The 26,045-nt window shown below is 34.3% G+C and overlaps 1 protein-coding gene across 1 annotated transcript; it reads left to right on the forward strand.

Annotated features, from left to right (window-relative positions):
• The first annotated feature begins 23,527 nt into the window (after positions 1-23,527).
• Positions 23,528-25,420, forward strand: LOC112750512 (protein MIZU-KUSSEI 1). The gene has a single exon (XM_025799272.3). The coding sequence runs from the start codon at positions 23,982-23,984 to the stop codon at positions 24,813-24,815; it is 834 nt and encodes a 277-aa protein (XP_025655057.1). The 5' UTR covers positions 23,528-23,981; the 3' UTR covers positions 24,816-25,420.
• The last annotated feature ends 625 nt before the right edge of the window (positions 25,421-26,045 follow it).

The raw sequence follows: 26,045 nt of genomic DNA on the forward strand, positions 1-26,045 counted from the left end.
TTTAGAAACTATACTTACAACGCGATTATATTTTTATAAAATTTCTTTACCGATAGAAAATCCGATCGTCAAATACTATGAATTTAATTAGCAAGCTGTCTGAAAGTTTGAAACATGAGAATGTGTATATTGGTATGGTTTAACCAACTGCTCGGAGTAATACCTGTCTTCCTCCATTAGATAACAAGCACCTTTTTCATCCTTGTGTCCTTTTGAGAACTTTTGATAAACCACTATTTTATGGTTTATCTTGTGCTCAATTGAGTGGATTTCATCAACTCTTTACCCACTTATTCATAATATTTGCATGGTTTTACATTTGCCTTCCTAATTATGCGCTTTGATTGAAAACATGCTTCTTTAATCTTATATTTGCTTATTATTAATCCTCTCTTATTACCATTAGATACCTTGATATGTGTGTTAAGTGCTTTCAGAGATTATAGGGCAGGAATGGCTTGGAGGATGGGAAGAAAGCATGCAAAAATGGAAGGAATGCAAGAAGTTGGAGAAATTGCTAAGCTGTCCAGCCTGACCTCTCTGCACTCAAACGGCTATAACTTTTGCTACAGAGGTCCAATTGACGCGGTTCTAGTTGCGTTGCAAAGCTAACGTCCGGGGCTTCGATTTGATAAATAATATACTATAGTTCCCCTGACGCTAGGTGACGCGACCACGTGATTCATGCGGCCGCATCGCAGTGACGGAAATCAGCGCATTAAAATTCGAACCCAGCGAATTCTGGACTGTTTCTGACCCAGTTTGCGGCCCAGAAAACACAGATTAGAGGCTATAAAGTGGGGGAATGCATCCATTCATGAGGAGGCTCTCATAATTCACAATTTTAGGAGTAGATATAGTTTTTAGAGAGAGAGGTTCTCTCCTCTCTCTTAGGATTAGGATTTAGGATTTCTCTTAGTTTTAGGAGTAGCTCTCAATCCCAGGTTCTTTATTTTTATTATTTTCCCAATTTTATTTATGAATTCTTCTATGTTACATATTACTCTTTGAATTAATGTTATTTGAGATATTTCAGACTTATGATTGCTCTCTTTAATTTATTAATGCTCTGTGTTTATCCAAATTATTTTCATTCAAGTAGACTTTCTTCCCTTTTGGCTTTGGTTAGGTAATTGGTAACACTTGAGTTGTCAAACTCAGGAGTGGTTGAAATTGGCTGATTTTGCTTTAGCTAGGATTGCTCTAACACTAGTCTCTCCTCAGGAGTTGACTAGGACTTGAGAATCAAGCTAATTAGTCCACTTGACTTAACTAAGTGGGATTAAAATCTAATTCTCATCACATATGATAAGGATAACAAGGACAGGATTTTCGGTTCTCATACCTTGCCAAGAGTTTATTTTACAGTTATTTATTTATTTTTATTGCTTGAAAATATACCTGTGCGCATTGCCCAAACTTCCAAAACCCCCAATTTACAATCTTCATAGCCAATAATAAGAACATACTTTCCTGCAATTCCTTGAGAAGACGACCCGAGGTTTAATACTCGGTTATCAATTTAAAAAGGGGTTTGTTACTTGTGACAACCAAAACGTTTGTATGAAAGGACCTTTGAAGGTTTAGAAACTATACTTGCAACGAGGATTTATCCGCAAATTTCTAGACCACGCAAAAGTCCTCTCATCAAAATGGCGCCGTTGCCTGGGAATTGCAAACGTGTGCCTTATTATTGGTTATTGTAAATATTTTTTATTTTTGCTTGTTTATTTATTTTTATTTTTGTTTTTATTTTTGCTTTTTCATAAATTAAGAGGTTATTGGTTTTTATTTAGTTATTACAAAATTTTTCAAAAATTTGTTCTTAGTGTTCATCTTGATCTTCGAGTTGTTCTTCGCGTTCATCTTGACCTTCAAGCTGTTCTTAGTTGTTTTCTTCGTTTTGATCTAAAAATTTGAAATTTGGTGTCACTTTATTGTTTTTCTCTTTCCTCATTAAATTCAAAAATATTTTTAATTAATTTTTTTGGAAAAAAAATTCAGATTTTTATTTTTTAAAAATTTTTATCTTATCTTATCTTATTTCAAAAATTAATTTTCAAAATTTAAATAACCTTTTAATTTAAATTTATTTTTATTTTTAATTTGCTACTATAAACTCTCACCCCTTTGGCTATGAGTCTGGTTACAATAATGTTGCAGGAAGAAGAAATTACAATGAGAACAGGCATCAAGGTTGGAACAATCAAAGATGGGAGGAGCCACAAGGATTTGATCAACCCTCATGGCAACAACCACCTCCAATGGACTATCAACAACCACCACCATATGCCTATGAACCCTTTCCTCAACACAACTTTGGACCACCATACTCACAAGCCTCTTTCCGCCATTCACCTCCATATGACCCTAACCCTCAACCACCATACCAACCACCTTATGAGCCATATGAACCATATATAGAACCACCCCAATTCCAATCCAATCACTCCCAACCACCACCACTTTCTTTTGTATCATGTCTAAGTCCAGCAACCCGAGAAGCAGAGGATCGCCTAAGGAAAACAGTAATTAAATTTCAGGCAACCGTTCAACAACTGGGGCAAGTATTAATTCAATGGGCTTCTAGACGCTTAAATACACAAGGATCAGCCACAGCCCCATGTGGACAGTCTAGTGAAGAGCATAACATGAAGGAGATACCAGAAACCCCAGTGGACAAGACAGAGAATGAATTCGTACTAGAACAAGTAGAAGAAACTGTCATTGTTCAAGAAGAAGAAGAAGTGGTTGAAGACTTAGGAGATGCAAAACCTCCATGGGAAAGTCCAGTCATAGAGCCTCCTTCCGAGACGGTTGAAATTGATGCTGAAGAGGGTGTACAACCTCCAAAGCATATCATAGTTGAAGACTTGGAAGAGGTTGATCAAGAGATGGAGATTCAAGAAGAAGAAGCACAACCTCCCATGCCCTTGGAAAGCAATGAAGAGAAGATTGAATTGGAAGAAAGCTGCCAAGAGGAAGAGGTTGAAATTGAAGAAGCTTGCAAAGAGGTGGTAGTTATCAGAAAAGAGCACAAGGGAGTGGAGGTTGCAATTTCATTAAACATACCTCCCTCTAAGTTGCCATCATCCTTCACAACATTCAAGTGGGTAAAATTCATATCCCTCAGCTTTCTAATTCCACTTGAATATGGGCTACTAGAGACGGATGATCAACTTAGAGCTCTTTGTGGCATTAAGAGTAAGAGAAAGATGGCCAGTGGTAAGAATTGTCCTGCAAGGTTCATTATGGTTGGAAGCTTTAAGTTTAAATGCAAAGGTTGGTGTAAAGCTCAACTGAATGGGTCTAGGAAGTTGTTTGGCCGCTTTAGTGAGAATTCAGATTGCCTACCACCCGGATGGAATCATGATGATCAACAAGAAGACGGGTGCAAAAGCAAGATTTGGGACCCCGGAATCCAATCTAAAAATCAGCACTCTTGGGGCCTTGTCACATGCTTTAACTTACTTGAAGGCTTTCTGCGCCTAGTTTGGGATCCCGGAGGACATTGGAATCATAAACATTGGTGGAGATTCCTGGATGAGTTCAAGCACAAGCCACCATAACAAAGGATTTCCCAAATGTCCAACTTAAGGACTTTAACTAAAAGTGCTAGGTGGGAGACAACCCACCATGGTATGATTGTTCCCTTTTTCATTTTTATTTAGTTTTATTTGTTTTTGAGTTTTATTTTATTTTATTAAACCTGAAGTTTTGCATCACATTCATATTAACACTGCATTCTGCATCTTTTCAGATAAAAAAAAAAAGGAGAGAAGCGAGCACGCGACGCGACTGCATCAGCGACGCGTCCGCGTCGCAAGGAGAGAAGAGAAAATAAAAATGAACAGAGAGTCACGCTGGAGAAAGGCTGGAGGCGTGCCAGTGGCACAATTCATCCCACGCGACCGCATCACTGACGCGTCTGCGTCGCAGGGGAATACTGGCCTCCAACGCGATCGCGTGCCCCACGCGGCCGCGTGACCTGGATTTCGACGTCAAAGGGTGCATGGCCGAAAGTTGAGCTGGAGTTAGTCTGGAATCGTGCTGAAAGCCCAAGCCTCACCACGCGAACGCGTGCCCCATGCGTCCGCGTCACATCCCCATGATGGCCACTCACGCGATCGCGTCCCCACGCGATCGCGTCACCCAGGATTTTGGCAATACTAAGTTTTGAACAGAGAGTTGTGCGACCGCGAGGCTGCACTCGTGCCACTAGCACAAATCAAGTCACGCGATCACGTGCCCCACGCGTCCGCGTCGCCTAACCTTATTGCGCACCACGCGACCGCGTCACCCACGCGACCGCGTCGCCGGCGTCGCACAACCTATCCAGATTAGTGCCAATTTTTTTATCTTTTCTTCTCTGAATCCTTATTCTCTTATCTTTTCTTATTTCTTTCTTCTTCCTTTCTTATTTTCTCTCACTCCCATTCTAGTTTATTTAATTTATTTGCATACTCTCATTCATTGCATATTTTTATTTTTCTAAAATTATTATTGGTGTTCAAATATTCTTATTCAACTGTTACATCTTTTCTGGTATTTTCTTGATGCTTAGTGACTTGTTTTAATTCTGATTGAGTAATATTATTTAAATCAATGCCAATCTTTTATACATGTATTACTTTTACATTGATATGAATTTATATTATCTCTCCTTACCTACACTCTCTCCCTCATTGTTGCAATATTTTACACCACTAGTATGCCATGTGCTTCTATTGTTTTCTCACTTGCATGTTGTAGCTACCATGTAATTGAGACCCTCACTTTTGGCATTAACCAACCCATGTTTTATTTGTTTTCTATCTTTGCTTTGGGTTACTTTCCTTCCCTTTTTCTTTCAGGATGGCCACCAGGAAGAGAACCGGAAGACGTTCACATGGGAGAGACAAACAAGTTCCTACGCACATTCCTTGATGAGAAAAGCGTCAGTTGAAACAACTCATCCACCTGCAAATCTCAGCATGCACCGAGGACGGTGCAATCTTTAAGTGTGGGGAGGTCGATACCGATCTCCATGGGTTAGTTATTTCCTGACTCAACACCAAAATTTTTATTTTATTTGTTTTTTTTTATTGCATATTTGTTTGATTTTTTGCATATTTTACCACTTGGTTGAAGTAATATTTTCTTTTTCAAGAAACCTTTTAGAGCATTTCACTAATTTGAATAAAATTTAATATTACACTTGTTTGAAGAAATATTATACTGGAACATGGTTTAGAGCTCGAACACACAAAACCTGTGAGATTTTGAGCCTATTTGAATTGGTTGCATTTTTTAACCAATATTTTATTTTTGACGTGTGTTTTTCTCTCAAAAAAATGTGATCTTTGTCTTGCCTAATTCTATATTTTCATAATTTGATGTATACATGCACTTATATGATTGAGGCCTTTATTTCACTGAGCTTACATACCCATATGGCCTTACCTTTCATTATCCCTTGCAAACCAATTTTGAGCCTATTGTACCCCCTTTGTTCTTTTTATTTAGCACATCATTAAATCTAAGCGGAAAACAATAATGTCCTTAATTTGAATCTTTAATTAGCTTAGACTAGTGAGAGTGCTTATGATTTAAGTGTGAAAAAAGTGGGTTTGGAAACATTTGGTTTGAGAATTGAGTATGTTAGAATTTTCTGAAAATGTGAAAGAATGTTGAGAATATGTTCATGCATTCAATACTTTAATCATATGCATTGAGAAAAGCAAAAGAAAAAAAAATAATATAAAAAAAAGAAAAATAAAGGAGAAAAAGAAAAAAAAAAGAGCAAATAATAAAAGGGGACAAAATGCCCCAAAGTAAGTGGTGAAAGCAATGCATATGTACTGTACTTGAAATTAGAATGCGTGAATATGTGGAAAACATGGTTAATAGATGGTTAGATGTTGTATTATGATTACATGGATTGTCTAAAGTTAGGTGAAAAGCTTAAGTTAATTAAGGATTCAGATTTTAGTCCACTTGGCCAAATACAATCCTACCTTGACCCTAACCCCATTACAACCCTTAAAAAGACCTCTTGATATGTGTATCTGTGCATTAAATTTTTGTTGATTGGTAGAAGAAGAGCAAGCCTTAGAAAGTAAGGTTAGTAGAGAATTGAGAGATCGAACCTAAAACACTTGAGTGATTAGAGTGTATACACTACCAGTAAAAGTTCGATGCTCAATTCCTTGTTCCCGGCTTTCATGAGCTATTTTCTTCTACAAGTCTATTTGTACTTCATTTTCATGATTTGAATTAGTAAAATCCAATTCATATTTGTTCTTAAAAGATTTGTTTACTTTTAACCAAGTAGGTAGAAACATTTTGCATGTAGTTGCATTCATATAGATAGGTTGCATTTCATACATTCTATCATTCCTCTTCATCTTTATAGTTTCTCTTGAGCTTAGCATGAGGACATGCTAATGTTTAAGTGTGGGGAGGTTGATAAACCACTATTTTATGGTTTATCTTATGCTCAATTGAGTGGATTTCATCAACTCTTTACCCACTTATTCATAATATTTGCATGGTTTTACATTTGCCTTCCTAATTATGCGCTTTGATTGAAAACATGCTTCTTTGATCTTATATTTGCTTATTATTAATCCTCTCTTATTACCATTAGATACCTTGATATGTGTGTTAAGTTCTTTCAGAGATTATAGGGCAGGAATGGCTTGGAGGATGGGAAGAAAGCATGCAAAAATGGAAGGAATGCAAGAAGTTGGAGAAATTGCTAAGCTGTCCAGCCTGACCTCTCTGCACTCAAACGACTATAACTTTTGCTACAGAAGTCCAATTGACGCGGTTCCAGTTGCGTTGGAAAGCTAACGTCCGGGGCTTCGATTTGATATATAATATGTTATAGTTCCTCTGACGCTAGGTGATGCGACCGCGTGATCCATGCGGCCGCGTTGCAGTGACGGAAATCAGGGCATTAAAATTCGAACCCAGCGAATTCTGGACTGTTTCTGACCCAGTTTGCGGTTCAGAAAACACAGATTAGAGGCTATAAAGTGGGGGAATGTATCCATTCATGAGGAGGCTCTCATACTTCATAATTTTAGGAGTAGATGTAGTTTTTAGAGAGAGAGGTTCTCTCCTCTCTCTTAGGATTAGGATTTAGGATTTCTCTTAGTTTTAGGAGTAGCTCTCAATCCCAAGTTCTTTATTTTTATTATTTTCCCAATTTTATTTATGAATTCTTCTATGTTACAAATTACTCTTTGAATTAATGTTATTTGAGGTATTTCAGACTTATGATTGCTTTCTTTAATGTATTAATGCTCTGTGTTTATCCAAATTATTTTCATTCAAGTAGACTTTCTTCCCTTTTGGCTTTGGTTAGGTAATTGGTAACACTTGAGTTGTCAAACTCAGGAGTGGTTGAAATTGGCTGATTTTGCTTTAGCTAGGATTGCTCTAACACTAGTCTCTCCTCAGGAGTTGACTAGGACTTGAGAATCAAGCTAATTAGTCCACTTGACTTAACTAAGTGGGATTAAAATCCAATTCTCATCACATCTGATAAGGATAATAAGGACAGGATTTCTGGTTCTCATACCTTGCCAAGAGTTTATTTTACAGTTATTTATTTATTTTTATTGCTCGAAAATATACCTGTGCGCATTGCCCAAACTTCCAAAACCCCCAATTTACAATCTTCATAGCCAATAATAAGAACATACTTCCCTGCAATTCCTTGAAAAGACGACCCGAGGTTTAATACTCGGTTATCAATTTAAAAAGGGGTTTGTTACTTGTGACAACCAAAACGTTTGTATGAAAGGACCTTTGAAGGTTTAGAAACTATACTTGCAACGAGGATTTATCCGCAAATTTCTAGACCACGCAAAAGTCCTCTCATCAACCTTATCTTTGATTGAGTTGAAGGTGGCTTTCTTAGATCGGTTGACAAGGGAAAGTAGACCTAAATATTTATCCTGTGTACCTATGTGAGAAATATTCATCTGGGCTGCTAGGGAGGTTCTAATTAGCTCTGAAGTGTTATTACTGAAAAACAAGACCGATTTATTGAGATTAACTCTTTGCCCCTGAAACTCTCATCAGATTTCAATAATTCTATAATAGAGGCACAATTATCTTTTGAGACTTTACTGAATAGAATTGAATCATCAGTGAATAGCAAGTGATTTATAGTTGGGCATCTTCTGTTTATCTGAATGAGACTGTTTTGCTCCGCTTTGTGTAACGAGAAGGAAAGTCCTGTTGCATATAATAAGAAAAGAAAATGGGATAGAAGGTCACATTGATGGATGTCTCTATTTGATTTAAAAAAAGCTATATGGTTGACCTTCCACAACAATAGAGTAAGAAACGGTTTTCAACAATTCACGAATCCAGTCAATGAATCTCGATTCAAAGTCCAACTTCTCCATAATAAACCATAGAAAATACCACTCCACTCTATCGTAAGCTTTACTCATATCAAATTTGAGTGTCATTTCGTATTCCAAACCTCGCTTCTTTTGTTTAAGATAGTGCATACATTCGTGTGCTATGAGAATGTTATTAGAAATAAGTCTACTTTTCAAGAATACACTTTGAGTAGGACTAATTACCTTATTCATACACCCTTGGAGTCTGTAAACCAGTACATTTGAAATGATGTTGTACACAATAGAAGACAAACTAATGGGCCTTATCTGAGTCATATCGCTTGTATCTGGGACTTTTGGCACTAGATAGATATTAGTATGGTTAAAATTTTTCAAAACTCTAGCTCCAGCGAAAAAACTCCTCACAGCCCGGAATACGTCTTCACCCACTATATCCCAGTAGAATTGGAAGAATTTAGTCGTTATACCGTCCTCTCCTGGTACTTTTTGAGGATAGATACTAAAAGTAGCTCTTTTTACCTCATCTATAGAAACAGGTTTTCTGAGCCTACGGATCATGTTAGCTGTAACTTTAGACTCGAAGTCTGTGAAAAAAGGCTCAGGATCCGCCTGATTAGAAGATGTGAAAATACTCTTAAAGTAGTTTTCAGCCACCATAGTAATATCAGCATTGGTTGTTTCCATATTCCCATTATCCCTCCGCAGATGCCATATTTTATTTCTTTTGGTTCTAGATTTAAATTTTTTATGAAAGAAGTTTGTATTTTGGTCTTCTTTCTTCATCCATTTAATTCTAGATTTGTCTTTACAATAAAGTTCTTCGTCCAAATATACTTTTTCAAGCCGTTGTTCAAGCTCAAGTAATTTAGTGTCTCCCATGATGCCTGATGCCCATTTTTGTTCTAGAAGAGCGGTAACTTCTACAATTACCTTTTTAGAATTAGTAAAGTTGTTCTTTTGCCAGAAAACCAGTCGGTGTCTAGCTAATTTAAGCTTCTGAAATAATCTGAACATCGGTAAACCTTTTATATCTGAGTTCCAGACCTCGCTAATGAAGTTACGAATTTGTTCTTCACCACACCAATGAGATTGAAACTTGAATCTCCTCTTTGATCTCTCCGGTTGGTAGTTAGTGTCCAAAAGGAGAGGAGCGTGATCAAAACCTGTCTCTAATAGTCTACAAATCGTAGGATGAAAGTATAATTGAGACCAATATTCATCACAAGCACTCTATCAAGCATTTCTTAAATTAGTTCACCTTCCTTGCATCTATTACTCTAAGTAAATGGTCGAACCATCATTTTCAAATCAATCAATGAGTTATCTCAAATAAAGTAATTAAAGGCAGCAATCGAAGAATGAGATTTTAGGATTACCACCAAGTTTCTTATATTAATCAATATTGGAATTGAAATCACCAACAATAACCGATTTACCTTAAAGTTGGGAGAGCACTAGAGATTTTTTAGAGTTGGGATAGCCGAATACTATATTCTCATTGCAATTAAAATAAATTCCTCCAAAGTTCCATTCAATGTTGAGAGGGACATCTTTTATCAAGGTAGTAATATAAAACTTAGAACAAGTAAAAATCTGAACAACAAAATCATCCTTCCATGCCAACGCAAATCCACCCGCATTACCAGAAAGATTAATAGTTTGTCAATTAGAGTAGCCACAAGCCCTGAATTTTTTTTCACCTGTCGAGATTGGTTTTTTGTTTCACAAAGAAAACCAACTCGAGAGAGTAGGATTAAACAGTCCTTTTAAGATTGTGAACTTTCAGGGGTTAACAATTCCAAGATATCATTCTCATAGGTCTTGGGGTCGGCTGGCACTCTTCACCCTCTGATCAACAATTAGTTCTTGTTCAACACACGTCTTCTTGACCACAAGCTCTATACATGCTTCTAGCTCCTTAGAAAAATCTTTCTCTATCACAAATACCAATTTCTCCTCTTCTTCCATGCTTCTTGGATTCGGATATAAATTTATTCCCTTTTTGAGTTCATGATACGAATGAGAACGTGATGATAGAAATGAAAAAAAAAGATAAGAAGAATAAAACGAGTGAAAGAAGTAGAAAAAGTTGTAAAAATTGGATTCAGATGAAAAAAGGATTTGAAAGAATAAGAAAAAAATTAAAAAATTATTAAGGTTGAAAAAAAAATCTTTGGGAGCACACCAAAAATTCTAGCAAAACAATTTAAAAGAGTACATACTTCTCATACTCCACTTATATATTATATCTAAAAATAAAAATCGTTTGAATAAAACAGAATTATGTTAAAAAATAAAATTTAATTGGCACAATTTAAATGATAATAAATTGTATCAATATTAGTTTTTAAATTGTTAAACTATATAGAAAATGTCTTATCTTTAGTTTTCAAATAGTTTTTAAATTGTTAATTAATTTTTTTTATGTGTATCCATTCTTCTTTTTCTAACTGATTTTTATTATGCTAATAAATTATCAGATCAATTTAAATGAATTTGACTATAAAATAACTTAGTTATATAGTATCATTAATTTTTTTTAAATTATTTTGTTTATAATGTAACCGAAATATATTTATACTTATCCTTTTTACCGTAATAACAAGATGTATTATAATATAAAAATATAAATAATCTCATATTTATATAAATTGATAGATATTATATTTATTTTATTTATTTAATAAAAGATTCTCTTAAAGAACTTATTAGTTTAATTCTAAAGTTAATATCTAAAACAGATTTAACTAATATGTGTTTTCAGACACTTAATAAAATTATTATTAGTAAAATTTTTGTAAATATTTTATTTTAATAAATACATAATACATATATTAAAAACTTAAATTTTATATTTTTTAAAACCTTTTAATTAATAATTTTATTAAAATATTATATATACACTAAAAATTAATAATTATATATTTTTGTATAAATATATATTATTTAATTTAATTTTAATATATATTTTATATTTTAATATATATTATATATGAATAATTAATTCAATAATTAAATTTTTTATATGTAGGTAACATAATTATAATTTTAATATGTAATTTTAAGACCATTATTAGCCAAACATATCTAAATAAACAAGAATCTTTTGATAAGCAAAAAAGAGTAATTATCTAAATTAATTTCTAACTATTCTAAAAGCAGATATTTTAATTTTTTAAAAAAAATTAATACAGATCAATCTCTAAGATTTTATTCCGACAGATAAATTAATTTTCAGTTTATTTTTGGTAGAGTAATTACCCAAATTAGTTCCCAAAAATTTTAAAAGTGGATATTTTAGTGTAGAACCTATGCACAATTACTCAAGAGGGGGGGTGAATTGAGTATTGCAACAACAATGAATCTTTTTGCGAAAGTTAAAGACAATATACAAAAGTGTTATTGTACTAGTATTTTTCCAAGAGCTTAACTCAATTGCTAAGCATTTATAAGGAGCTTTTACTTTCCAATAGACACCAACTCAAATAAATTGATCAAGCTTTTCACCAATCGGACTTAAGCTATTCCTTAAGTACTTACGAAGCTACTTTTCGATCACAATTTATTTGCTCAAAGGTAAAAGACAATAATATTGAAGAGATGAGTTTGGAGAGATGCAAACGCTATTTAGAGTGGTTCGGCACAATCCTTGTCCTACGTCCACTTTCTTTCTCAATCGCTATTGAGAAGTTCCACTATTGCCAAGCTTCAAGGTGCTCGCGCAAAACCTTTTACAATCCGAGTCCTTAGTTTCTAACACCTCACGGTATATGATCACCACTCGTATACTAACCCACTCCACTTAAAGATACCTTCTCTAAGATTTGCCTTGAGTACTTAGTATACTTCTTTGGTATCCTCACCGACTATAGTGTTTATAACTCTTGACTCAACCTTGGAGATCACACTCCAATTTACAAAGTGTACAAGAAAACAATTCTCAAAGAATTGTTGAGACGAAATGAGTACTCTCTAGAAGAGTGTATGATTACAAGTTTAGCACTATTGAACCAATTGATATTGCTCTCTCAAATTGTGTATTATAACACCTTAAAAAAAATGTGTAGAATGAAAGAATATGAACAAGATAGTTTGCAAAAAATCAAGTATTTGAAATAAGGCTTCAATCCATCTATTTATAGACTCCCCAAACCTTAGAAACGTTGGGGAGTTAATGGGATGGAGCCTTTTTGTCAAAACTAGCCGTTTTTTATGTTTTTGAATCATTTGCATCGATGCATAACACTTTGCATCGATGCAAATGTGTCTTTGAAGCTGAAATTTGAATTTTCAGCTAGGTTGCATCGATGCAAACATCTTTGCATCGATGCAACAAGTCGTCGCATGCTTTGCATCGATGCAAGATGAGTGTGCATCGATGCAAACCTTAAAGAATGGCTTAAAATCACTTCAAAATACTTAGGATTGATCTCAAACTTGTTGGAGTCAATTCCTATGCTTTTGTACCTTTGAAAACAAGTTTTTAAACCATTTGGCTAGCATCGAATTGCAAGATGTGCATCAAAACATTTTGTGAGTGTGTGTTGAGAGATTTAGCAATTGGTTCTTAACAAGAAGTTACCTAAGTCCTAAGACACTATACTTGTCTTCAAATGTTGTGGACTTGAGTTTCTTGTTGTTGTTGTGTTGCTTTCAACTCTTCATTCCTCAACGTTGAATGTTGGTTGATCTTTCAACATGCTTGTTCATTCAAGTTGTTTGTTGGTTTGTCTTTCATGTCGTTTGTTGGTTTGTCATTCATCAAAACCTACGAATACAAACTTCGCATACAAGCAACATGATTTACAATTTCCCCCTTTTTGATAATGACAAACCAATTTTGAGGATATGCATTTATAAATGATTTTGAAAGCAACAATAATGCACTTTGTTTTATAGAAAGCTTTGGAGAAGACTTCACAAAAAAAATTTTGCAGGAGTTCCCCCTAAATATGTGCATTTGTTCCCTTAAAGGGCGTTTATCAAAGAAAACGATTTAGATATCAAAAGTTTTTGCTTAGCGGAAGTCTTTTTGAAATCATTGTTTCGCAAACTTATTTCTTCTTTTCAAATCCTCAAACTTCTTTTTTTTCAAAAGTTCAAAACTTCAAATATCCTCAAACTTTTCTTCCCCCTTTTGACGTTATCAAAAAGAAAGGAGTTTGAAATGTGTCATAGAAGCATGCATAAAACAATGAATTTTTTTAAGTTCAATATCTCTATTAATCTCAAGGATGAGATATTCCCCCTTTCAAAAAGAATTTGATTTCCTCTTTTTATATAACAAGCATGCATAATTCCCCCTAAAGAAGTGAAATATATCAAGGCATGCACATTAACTTAAAATAGGGGTACCAAGCCTATTTTGAGTTATTCACCAAATAAGCATACAAGCATTAATCATTAAACAAAATTATGAAGGAAATATCAAAGTATTTAAACCATAATAGAAATCCTTAGCTTACTAGGAGTTAGTTTAACAATTCATATAATCAAATAAACATAAAGCAATAAAAAGTGACTTGATGAAGAGGAGACAATCAATCTTGGTCTTCATCATCATCATTATCCTCTTCATACGGTAGGTGGATGCCGAAATGCTCATATAAGTCATCAATACGACGATCCAAGCGACCCGTGCGATGATCTACACGAGACACACGACGATTAAGTGCTTCAAGTTGCCTACCATGCTCTACTTCAATACTTTGGATGTTTTGGTTGATGGATTGTAATTCTCTCATTACATCAACCAAGGAGGGTGGTTCTTGAGCTTGAGGTGCTTGTGGAGGAGCTTGCTCTTGAGGACCTTGTTCATCAACATTTCTTCTTCCCATTTTGTTGAGAATATGAGTGTTGATACAAGATTGAGGTGGTACTTCCTTGGCAATCTCATTTGATATATCAATACCAACATAATCAAAGACTTTAGACCATAGGCAAAGGAATCCTAATCCACCATTCCTATCCTTCATCTTGAGCCTAATCATATGTTGTACTATAAAGTATGGCCAATTAATCTTAATCCCATTCATCATAGCCCACATGACAATCAAATCTTCATCATTTACATTCGCATGCCCGGATATTCTAGGTTGCAATACATAGGTGACTAGATATAACAAAGTTCTATGTTCCGCACTCATTGAATTGCAACTAATTTTGGAGTGAGCTCCTTGTACAAGGTTGAACAAATGCATGGCATTGTCCTTTGAATAACCCCATTCATCAATTGGGGTTTTACCACCTTGAAACAAGTCACCTTGATTTGGCAACTCCCAAATGGTGGCTAACTCATCACCATCTAGCCTATAATCCTTTCTTCCTATCTTGAAGAATAATGTGAAATTTGATTCATCTTCCTCATTAATCTCAAGCATGAGTGTACTATAGGCTATGGCAACTAAATCCGGATAATATTTACTCTTAATTTGAACAAAATCCATGAGGCCTTGATGAACTAGAATAGCCTTAAGAGTATCAAACTTATGAATGATAAGAAGGGTCGGATCCAAATACCTCGGAGGAATTTCCTTTCTTCCGGCGAGCCTTGCCTCATAGAATTGAAGATCTTCATTAGAAGCAAAGTACCTTGCCAAAGGATGATCATTTGGAGGTGGAACCACACTTGAAGAGCCTTTTGACTTCTTGATGGTTCTCTTGATTCTAGGCATTGTGGATGATTTTGTTTTATGGGTTTTGTAGAGAAGAATGTGGGGACTTCAAATATGTAATTTGTTTGTAGTGGGTATCTAAGTTTTGTGAGTTGTATGAAGCTATATGTGAGCTTGTTTTGGAGGTTATGGAGGTTTGAATGTGGGGATATGAGTTGTGAGGTTGAAGATGATGAAAAAGTGGGGTTTTGTTGCTCAAAAATGCCAAATTCACGTGTTTTTGTGCAATTTGGTCGTGTTTGCATCGATGCAATAGGCTTTGCATCGATGCACATAGCACGTTGTGTGCTTTGCATCGATGCAAAGCTTGGTTGCATCGATGCAACATGCATCATTTTGCCCAAAATCACCAAATTTTCATCCTTTGGTGGTTCTTTCTTCAATCCTTTGAGTTCCATCATGTATATACTCACTTAAACTATTATAAACTTCAATTTGTTGATCCTCCATTGTTTATAATCTTCAAATTCTTCAATCTACCTCAAGATTAATCACTCATTCATCAACTCATAAACCTACAAAACAATGGCTAATTGGATATCTCCAATGCTTAAGTTAGTAAGAGATACAAAAATAGCAATATAAATGCAATGAATTCAAACAAATCATATTAGATTAGAATCCAAGATACCAAGTTCATTTTGGATGTTAAAAAAACTTTCTTTACATAAAGGTTTAGTGAAGATGTCCGCTAGTTGTTTACTAGTTTCGACAAATTCAATAACCACATCACCCTTTTCAACATGGTCTCTTATGAAGTGATGTCTAATCTCAATATGCTTGGTTCTTGAATGTTGAACCGGATTCTTGGTTAAATTTATTGCACTAGTATTATCACATTTGATAGGAATGTGATCAAGCATGAGTCCATAGTCCACAAGTTGTTGTTTCATCCATAAAATTTGGGCGCAACAACTACCGGCGGCTACATACTCGGCTTCGGCGGTAGACAAGGCTACACTTACTTGTTTCTTACTATGCCATGAAACAAGAGAGTTTCCTAGCAAGTGACAAGTGCCGCTAGTGCTTTTCCTATCCAATTTGCAACCGGCAAAATCGGAATCGGAATAACCAATCAAATCACAAGTGGATCCTTTCGGATACCACAATCCAACATTTAATGTTCCTATGAGATACTTCATAATCCTTTTCACCGCACTTAAGTGAGATTCCTTAGGATTAGCTTGGTATCTCGCACATATGCATACACTAAACATGATATCTGGCCTACTTGTCGTTAGATAAAGTAATGATCCTATCATGCCTCTATACTTCTTTACATCTATGTTTTTACCTTGTTCATCTTTGTCAAGGTAGCAAGTAGTGCTCATTGGTGTGTCCATTGCCTTAGCATTGTCCATTCCAAATCTTTTGAGCAATTCCTTGCAATATTTGGTTTGGCTAACGAAAGTTCCTTCTTTTCCTTGTTTGATTTGAAGACCAAGGAAGAAGTTGAGTTCGCCCATCATGGACATTTCAAATTCACTTTGCATGAGGTTTGAGAAAAACTTGCAAAGTGATTCGTTAGTTGAACCAAATATTATGTCATCGACGTAAACTTGTACCAAAAGGATATTTTTGTTTTCAATCATGATAAATAAAGTTGTATCAACCTTCCCTCTTCTAAAACCCTTTTCTATTAAAAACTTGCTCAAACGTTCATACCAAGCTCTTGGAGCTTGTTTAAGACCATAAAGAGCTTTCTTGAGTTTAAAAACATGATTAGGATTTTCATAATCCTCAAAACCGGGAGGTTGTTCAACATATACTTCTTCTTGAATGAAACCATTAAGAAAGGCACTCTTAACATCCATTTGATAAAGTTTGAAGTTATAAGAGGATGCAAAAGCAAGTAACATCCTAATAGCTTCTAATCTAGCTACGGGAGCATAAGTTTCGTCATAATCAATGCCTTCCTCTTGATTATAACCTTTAGCTACCAATCTAGCTTTGTTTCTAACAATTGTACCATTTTCATCGAGTTTATTTCTAAAAACCCATTTTGTTCCTACAATTGTTTGATTACTTGGTTTAGGCACCAATTCCCAAACGTCATTTCGTTTGAATTGGTTAAGCTCCTCTTGCATTGCCATAGCCCAATGTTCATCATCAATTGCGGACTCAATGGTAGATGGTTCAATTTGAGAAACAAAAGCACTATATGCAAATAAATTTCTAAAAGTGGATCGAGTTGTTACCCCTTTCGAAACATCACCAATGACGTTGTCTAGAGGATGATCCTTTGAAGTACGCCAGTCCTTTGGAAGTGCATTTATTTGTGCTTGTGATGGTTCAATTTCTTCAACTTGAACACTATCCTTTGTTGAGCTTGTAGAGGCTTCATTTAAATCTTTTTCTTTGTCTTCACCATTCAAATTTAGTGAATCAAAGTTTTCTACATTTTCATCAAAATCTTTTCTAGCACAACAACGGTTAGTTTCATCAAAAGCGACATGAATACTTTCTTCCATAGTCATGATGCGTTTGTTATATACTCTAAAAGCTTTGCTAGTTAAAGAGTAGCCTAAGAAGATTCCTTCATCAGCCTTAGCATCAAATTTGCCTAAGTTATCTTTTCCATTATTTAGAATAAAGCATTTACAGCCAAAGACGTGAAGGTGGGAAATATTTGGCTTTCTTCCTTTGTACAATTTGTACGGTGTTTTCTTAAGAATAGGTCGAATGATAATCCTATTCATAACATAACACGCGGTACTAACCGCATCCGCCCAAAAGTACTTAGGAATATTAGCCTCATTGAGCATAGTTCTCGCCATTTCTTCTAAATGACGATTTTTCCTTTCAACCACACCATTTTGTTGTGGTGTTCTAGGAGAGGAAAAATTATGCTCAATGCCATTTTCTTCACAAAAAGTTTCAAAAAGATTGTTTTCAAATTCTCCACCATGATCACTTCTAATAGATGATATATGCAAATTCTTTTCATTTTGAATAACTTTGGCTAATCTTTTGAATGCTCGAAATGCATCACTCTTGTTTGCTAGGAACAAGGTCCATGTAAATCGAGAGTAATCATCAACAATAACTAAAGCATAGTAATTGCCACCAAAGCTCGTAGTCCTAGAAGGACCAAATAAATCCATGTGCAAAAGTTGTAATGGCCTTGTTGTTGAAACAATGTTTTTGGATTTAAAAGAGGCCTTTACTTGTTTTCCCTTTTGACATGCGTCGCAAAGGACGTCTTTTTCAAAACGTAGCTTTGGTAAGCCAATTACTAACTCTTTAGAGACCAACTTGCTAAGATGGTCCATGTTAGCATGAGCTACTCTACGATGCCATAACCAAGTTTCATCATTTTTACTAACAAGGCATTTCACATCATTTGAGGAAACTTCATCTAGATTAATCATGTATACATTGTCAACACGGTGCCCAATTAGCACAATTTCATTAGTGTCTTGCCCTTTTATCAAACAACATTTTGAATCAAAGGTGACTAAGTTTCCTTTGTCACAAAGTTGGCTAACACTAATGAGATTATGTTTGAGACCTTTGACAAGTATAACATTATCTATGGAGGTAGAAGAATTTTTACCAACTTTTCCAACGCCGATTACTTTGCCGGTGTTGTTGTCTCCATAGATCACGTTTCCTCCGTTTGTAGGCTCTATTGCGGTGAACTTTGATTCATCGCCGGTCATGTGTTTGGAGCATCCACTATCAACATACCAATTTGTATCCTTAGCTCCAACACGTACCTACAAAACAATTAAAATTGGGATTTAGGTACCCAAGTAAATTTGGGTCCTTGATGGTTAGTATGAGCATAATGCCCATAAGGTGCCCATCTCGTATCTTGACTACAAAAGTTTATATGTTTAATTCTAGTAAAGCATACGGGTGCTATATGACCTACTTTATTACAATAATGACATATGACATTTGGATTATGCATCCTATGCATGTTTCTAAATGGTTGCCTAGGTTGTTTCCTAAATGCAACATCTTTTGATCTATATGCATTGTGATTATAATTTCTAAATGAAGCATGTTGAGGAGGATGTTTAAAGGCTTCATTCCTTTTAGGCATGCTTGCCTTTTGGGCTTGCGGTTGCCTAATAGGAGTTTTAGTATTTTTAAATTTTCCTTTTTCAAAACCTAAACCTTCCTTATTATGAACATGCTTTTGGTTTTTCAACATTTTATCTAAGTTCTTTGAAGATTCATTGAACTTAGCTAAAGTGTTCTTAAGATTTGTAATTTCATTTTCATGCATTTTACAAGATTTGTATGGATCACTACTTGTGCTACACTTATCTTTTCCAAGATTGATATTCTCGTTTTTCAACATCTCATTTTGTTTTAAAAGATCCATATTCTTTTTCTTTAGGAGAGAATAATCTTGGGTAAGTTTTGTGTACACCTCAAGTAAGGCATCATATTCATCTTGTAAATTAAAAGAAGTGGAGTTGTCATCACTAACCTTTTCTTCGCTTGCCATTAAGCAAAGATTTGCAACCTCGTCGTCATCGGAGTCGGATTCATCCTCGTTCTCCCATGATATGTATGCTTTCTCCTTCTTCTTAAATTTCTTGTTTTTGTCCTCCTTTTGAAGTTTTGGACAATTGGGTTTAATGTGTCCAACTTCTCCACACTCATAGCATTTTGGTACCTTTGTTTTGCTCTTGAAGTTTTTCTTCATTGCAAACTTATTGAATCTTTTTAATAAGAGTGCAAATTCTTCATCTCCTTCTTCTTCATTATCATCACTCTCTTCTTGTAGTGATGTTGTTTTAAGGGCGAGACTTTTCTTCTTGCTTTCTTCACCTTTTTGTCTATTTAGCATAGTCATTTCATAGGTGAGAAGATTACCTCGTAGTTGATCAAATGTAAGTTGATCATAGAGCCTTCCTTCCACAATGGCGTTCACTTTGGAGTTCCATTTTGGTGTAAGGCTTGTAAGCACCTTGGTCACAATTTGTTTATCATTGTATTTTGTGCCAAGCATGCTTAGGTTGTTGAAGATCTTGGAGAGTCTTTCAAGAGCTTCTTCAATGCTCTCTTCATCTTTCATTTTAAAATTTTCCCATTCATGAACCAACATAAATACCTTTGATTCTTTAACGTGGTCGGTTCCTTCGTAAGTGATTTGGAGTTTATCCCAAATCTCTTTAGCGGTTTCACATGTAGAGATCTTCATATAATCATGCTCGTTAAGTGCACAATGAATGAAGTTGATGGCTTTATCATTCATTGCCACTTTCTTCCAATCATCGTCACTATATTCATCTTCTCCTTTCGGTACTTGCTTTGAGACGGAGACTTCTCCTTCTTTAGCGCTTGTTGTCTTTGTTGGAATGTGATTTCCATTCTCAATCACTTTCCAAATTCTCACATCTTGAGAACGGATCCAAATTCTCATCTTATTTTTCCAATAAGAGTAATTTGTTCCGCTAAAAAGAGGAGGTCTAGCGGTTGAGTTACCTTCACTAGTGTTGTTGTTGTTAAAGCTTGTGCTTGCCATGATCTTTTCCCTTAAACGGTTAAGTCTTTCAAAAGGTTAAGCTCTGATACCACTTGTAGAACCTATGCACAATTACTCAAGAGGGGGGTGAATTGAGTATTGCAACAACAATGAATCTTTTTGCGAAAGTTAAAGACAATATACAAAAGTGTTATTGTACTAGTATTTTTCCAAGAGCTTAACTCAATTGCTAAGCATTTATAAGGAGCTTTTACTTTCCAATAGACACCAACTCAAATAAATTGATCAAGCTTTTCACCAATCGGACTTAAGCTATTCCTTAAGTACTTACGAAGCTACTTTTCGATCACAATTTATTTGCTCAAAGGTAAAAGACAATAATATTGAAGAGATGAGTTTGGAGAGATGCAAACGCTATTTAGAGTGGTTCGGCACAATCCTTGTCCTACGTCCACTTTCTTTCTCAATCGCTATTGAGAAGTTCCACTATTGCCAAGCTTCAAGGTGCTCGCGCAAAACCTTTTACAATCCGAGTCCTTAGTTTCTAACACCTCACGGTATATGATCACCACTCGTATACTAACCCACTCCACTTAAAGATACCTTCTCTAAGATTTGCCTTGAGTACTTAGTATACTTCTTTGGTATCCTCACCGACTATAGTGTTTATAACTCTTGACTCAACCTTGGAGATCACACTCCAATTTACAAAGTGTACAAGAAAACAATTCTCAAAGAATTGTTGAGACGAAATGAGTACTCTCTAGAAGAGTGTATGATTACAAGTTTAGCACTATTGAACCAATTGATATTGCTCTCTCAAATTGTGTATTATAACACCTTAAAAAAAATGTGTAGAATGAAAGAATATGAACAAGATAGTTTGCAAAAAATCAAGTATTTGAAATAAGGCTTCAATCCATCTATTTATAGACTCCCCAAACCTTAGAAACGTTGGGGAGTTAATGGGATGGAGCCTTTTTGTCAAAACTAGCCGTTTTTTATGTTTTTGAATCATTTGCATCGATGCATAACACTTTGCATCGATGCAAATGTGTCTTTGAAGCTGAAATTTGAATTTTCAGCTAGGTTGCATCGATGCAAACATCTTTGCATCGATGCAACAAGTCGTCGCATGCTTTGCATCGATGCAAGATGAGTGTGCATCGATGCAAACCTTAAAGAATGGCTTAAAATCACTTCAAAATACTTAGGATTGATCTCAAACTTGTTGGAGTCAATTCCTATGCTTTTGTACCTTTGAAAACAAGTTTTTAAACCATTTGGCTAGCATCGAATTGCAAGATGTGCATCAAAACATTTTGTGAGTGTGTGTTGAGAGATTTAGCAATTGGTTCTTAACAAGAAGTTACCTAAGTCCTAAGACACTATACTTGTCTTCAAATGTTGTGGACTTGAGTTTCTTGTTGTTGTTGTGTTGCTTTCAACTCTTCATTCCTCAACGTTGAATGTTGGTTGATCTTTCAACATGCTTGTTCATTCAAGTTGTTTGTTGGTTTGTCTTTCATGTCGTTTGTTAGTTTGTCATTCATCAAAACCTACGAATACAAACTTCGCATACAAGCAACATGATTTACATTTAGTCCCAAAAAAAAATTAATACAGAATTTAATCTCCAACATTTTTTTCTATCAGACATAACAGTTCCTGTCTATTTACCTTTTACTATATGACAACTTTTATTATTAACTTAGCTTTATGCATGTGAACGATGACACTAGCATATTAATACACTCTTATTAAAAATAAGTAAAGTGAATAATGATATTTTAAAATCTAAATTAAAATATTTTTTTTATACAAACATATTTTTTAAAATAAGACATATTTTAATTATATTAAATACAAAAATATCAAATAATTTTAACATTAAATTTTTTTTAGAATAATTTCTAATAATTTTATTAAACATTATTATTGAATATATATATATATATATATATACTTTTCTATTATAAATATATATATAAGAATCTAACGAATAAATTTATTATTATTTTTGTCTCAAAAATACAAAAAATTATAGTACAATATTATTGTGTAATTATTAATAATAATAATAATAATAATAATAATAATAATAATAATAATTTATTATTTTAGACAAATGATTATTATGTCTAAAAAAAATATTAAAAATTATTCTGTGTATTAATTTTTTTAGGAATTAAAATATTTATTTTTAAAATTTTTAAAGATTAATTTAAATAATTATTCTATCTAAAAATAAACTGAAGACTAATTTATCTATTAGAATAAAATTTTTAAAATATTTTTTATATTAATTTTGTTAAAATTAAAATATCTGTTTTTAAAATTTTTAGAAATTGATTTGGTTAATTACTCAACAAACAATTAATGAGACTTTTGGTGTGGTCCAGGTGTTGGGTATGGTGGGTGTGGCTTCAACTGCTCTGAACTGTTACCAATGTAAATTAGAGTAATCAGTCAAGCTCCTACCGCCTTTTCCCCTCCCTCTCGGCCTCACCTTTCTTTTCTGGCTTTCTGCCTCTGTGCCCCCCCTGCCCCACCCTTGACAAAGAAGTCACACCAAAAGCTTCTCTCTTTTCCTTTGTCGACTGTTTCCCTCTCCACATACACTACAAGTCTACAACACCACAAAAGGCACAAATCACATCTTCGTTGTGATCATTTAGCTAAACAATATTTTAAAGGGAAAGTCTTCAAGTACAATTAATATTATAATCAATATTTAATATAAAAAAATTTTGAATCTCTAAAAAAGAAAATGATTTGAAATTTAAGTAAAAACAATAACAAAAGTTCATTTTTAATAAATTTAATATTAAATTTATTTAGAAATTTTGTTATAGACTTATAGTGTTGTTGGCTAAAATTAGTTGAGTAGTGTTGACTTTTTAGTATTATTCTATTTTAAATATATAAATTATAATATTTTTAAAAAATCACCTCTTTTAATATTTTATTAAGTATTAACACATTAAAATTTTAAAATATATTTTTTTATTAAAATGTTTTATTTTCCTTATTAGAGAGAGTGCAATTTTTATAATCTTTTTTGTGGTGTCTGTTTCAATTCCCATTTGCTTGCCTCCGAGCACTCATCAAAATCTCCAATTCCTTGTTCCCAATAGGTAGGTGGGGCTGCTCACCTTCCTTGAGTCAGATTCTCTTGCCTGTCCTTCAATAGCACAAAACCTGACAAAATATATTTTAGAAAAAAAATTAGAAAAGTTGTTAGAAATGAACAATAAATCACCCATTAAAACACACTACCGGGAAGCCACAAAGAAGAAACCAAAATATCACCTCTCACAAACAGAATCACATCACATTATCCTTAATGCAAAAATGCTTCTCTTTATTACCCTCCTTTGCTTTCTTCAACCTCATGTGATGTAAACTCATTCACATAGCAAAGATTTCAACCTCAAAAGGTAGAACAGAGTACCTTTCTTTTTTAATTCTGTTTTCTTTCCATGTTGTTCTTTTATTATGAAGACAATAATGGCAGCCAAATCCCCTCATGAATCATCTTTCTCGTTCTCACGGAGGTACTTCCATTGGAAGAAGAAGCCACTGGATGAAGATGACGACGACGATGAGGAAGAAATCCTCAAAGTCAGCTCGTCTTCACATTTTTGTGAGGTCGATGACGACGACGATGATAACAACGACGATGGTCAGTTCAAGATCGACGTGGCACTGGAACTGAAGCATGCCAAGCAGAACAAAAAGAAGCACCCGAAATCGAAGCTGAAGTCAGCACTCACAGTATTCACGAAGAGCCGTTCACTTAACACGTCATCATCAGGGCTAGGCACGCGCGTGGTTGGCACGCTCTTCGGACACCGTCGTGGCCACGTCCACTTCGCATTCCAAGAAGATCCAAAGCTTCAGCCTGCCTTCTTGATCGAGCTGGCAACACCAACAAGCATCTTGGTGAAGGAAATGGCTTCCGGATTGGTGAGAATTGCGTTGGAATGCGAGAAGAAGAACAACAGCAAGGGGGCGAAGAAGAAGAAGCTTCTAGAAGAACCGTTGTGGAGGACGTATTGTAATGGGAGGAAGTGTGGGTATGCGAACAGACGGGAGTGTGGGCCGGAGGAGTGGAAGATTCTGAAGGCGGTGGAGCCTATTTCGATGGGTGCTGGTGTGTTGCCGGTGACTGATGGTGACGGGAATGGAGCTGGGTCCGAAGGTGAGCTCATGTACATGAGAGCCAAGTATGAGAGGGTTGTTGGGTCTAAGGACTCTGAAGCTTTCTATATGATGAACCCTGATGGGAGTGGTGGTCCTGAACTCAGCATTTACTTGCTTAGAGTTTAGAATATGGCGGTTACTTCTTCCAAGACATGCTCATGTGAAAAATGATATTTGGGAACGGTTAAATAGTTTGATATTTATAATTGAAAATCTTTGATTAAACTATTTGACTATTCCCTATATTTTTCTTATGGAATGTATTTATGGAAGTAGCCACATTAGAATATTGTTATTTAATTTGCATAATAAACTACCACTTCGTACTTGAAAAATTTGAGGCCTAACATTTAGTTGGTTTATATTTTTAATAATTAGAATGGTGGGTGTTCAAATCTGTCAAGTATGGAATGAGAGTTTATCTTCTTTAAGTGTTATCTGTCAAGTACTAATGATAGACGAGAGCATATCAATACAGCGTTCCATAAGTGTTATCTTCTTTAAGTAACATTAGTTCAAGAATTCTGCATAGGCATCGTGTTAGTACTTCAAGATTAGGGGGTTATGTATTTTTGGTATGTTTGCAATCGATGTGTAAAGAAGGGTGATATGGGGGTGGTAGTTTCCTTTATTGCTTGTTGTCTTTATTGACTTTTTGGGATATTTTACGTTGGAGGTTTTGAAAGTGGCTTTAGTAGTAATATAAAAGGTGGTGGTGAAATTAATTGTTATTTGGATTCCAATGTTGAGCTACTAAGTGTGTGTTTGGATTGTGGTTGGTGAAACTGGAGTTTGAATAAAAATGATTTTATAAAATTGATTTTGGATAGAAGTAAGTTTGTGTTAACATGATTTATGTTTGGCAACTCTTTACCAAAATTGATTTTAATAAAATAAATATTATTTGGATAATATTAGTTAAAATCACTTTTAGATAGATAATTACTTAAAAAGACATGACATTAAATTATAATATTATTTTTTTATATATGTTTAATTTTTTTTATACTTTTCTCTTATATATTTTTTATATAATATATTTTTAATATTCTTAGTACTCTTTTTTAGTACATTATAATTTTTAACTATTATTATTATTTATGATTAATTTTTTTATTTAATTTATTTTACTTAATTGGATCAATAAATTCTATTATAAAAAGATAATAATAAATACAATACACAAAAATTATAACTATAAAAATATATAATGTCAAATAAAAAATTAATAAAAAATATAAATAATAAATAATAAAAAAAGAGTTCATATAGAAAAGAATAATAAGAATTCTATAAATAATGCAATAACATGTATAAAGGATAAAGTTGGTAAAAGAAAAATAAATATCGAAGGTA

This window comes from Arachis hypogaea, chromosome 15 (assembly GCF_003086295.3).
Source record: "Arachis hypogaea cultivar Tifrunner chromosome 15, arahy.Tifrunner.gnm2.J5K5, whole genome shotgun sequence".
NCBI classification, from domain to species: domain Eukaryota; kingdom Viridiplantae; phylum Streptophyta; class Magnoliopsida; order Fabales; family Fabaceae; genus Arachis; species Arachis hypogaea.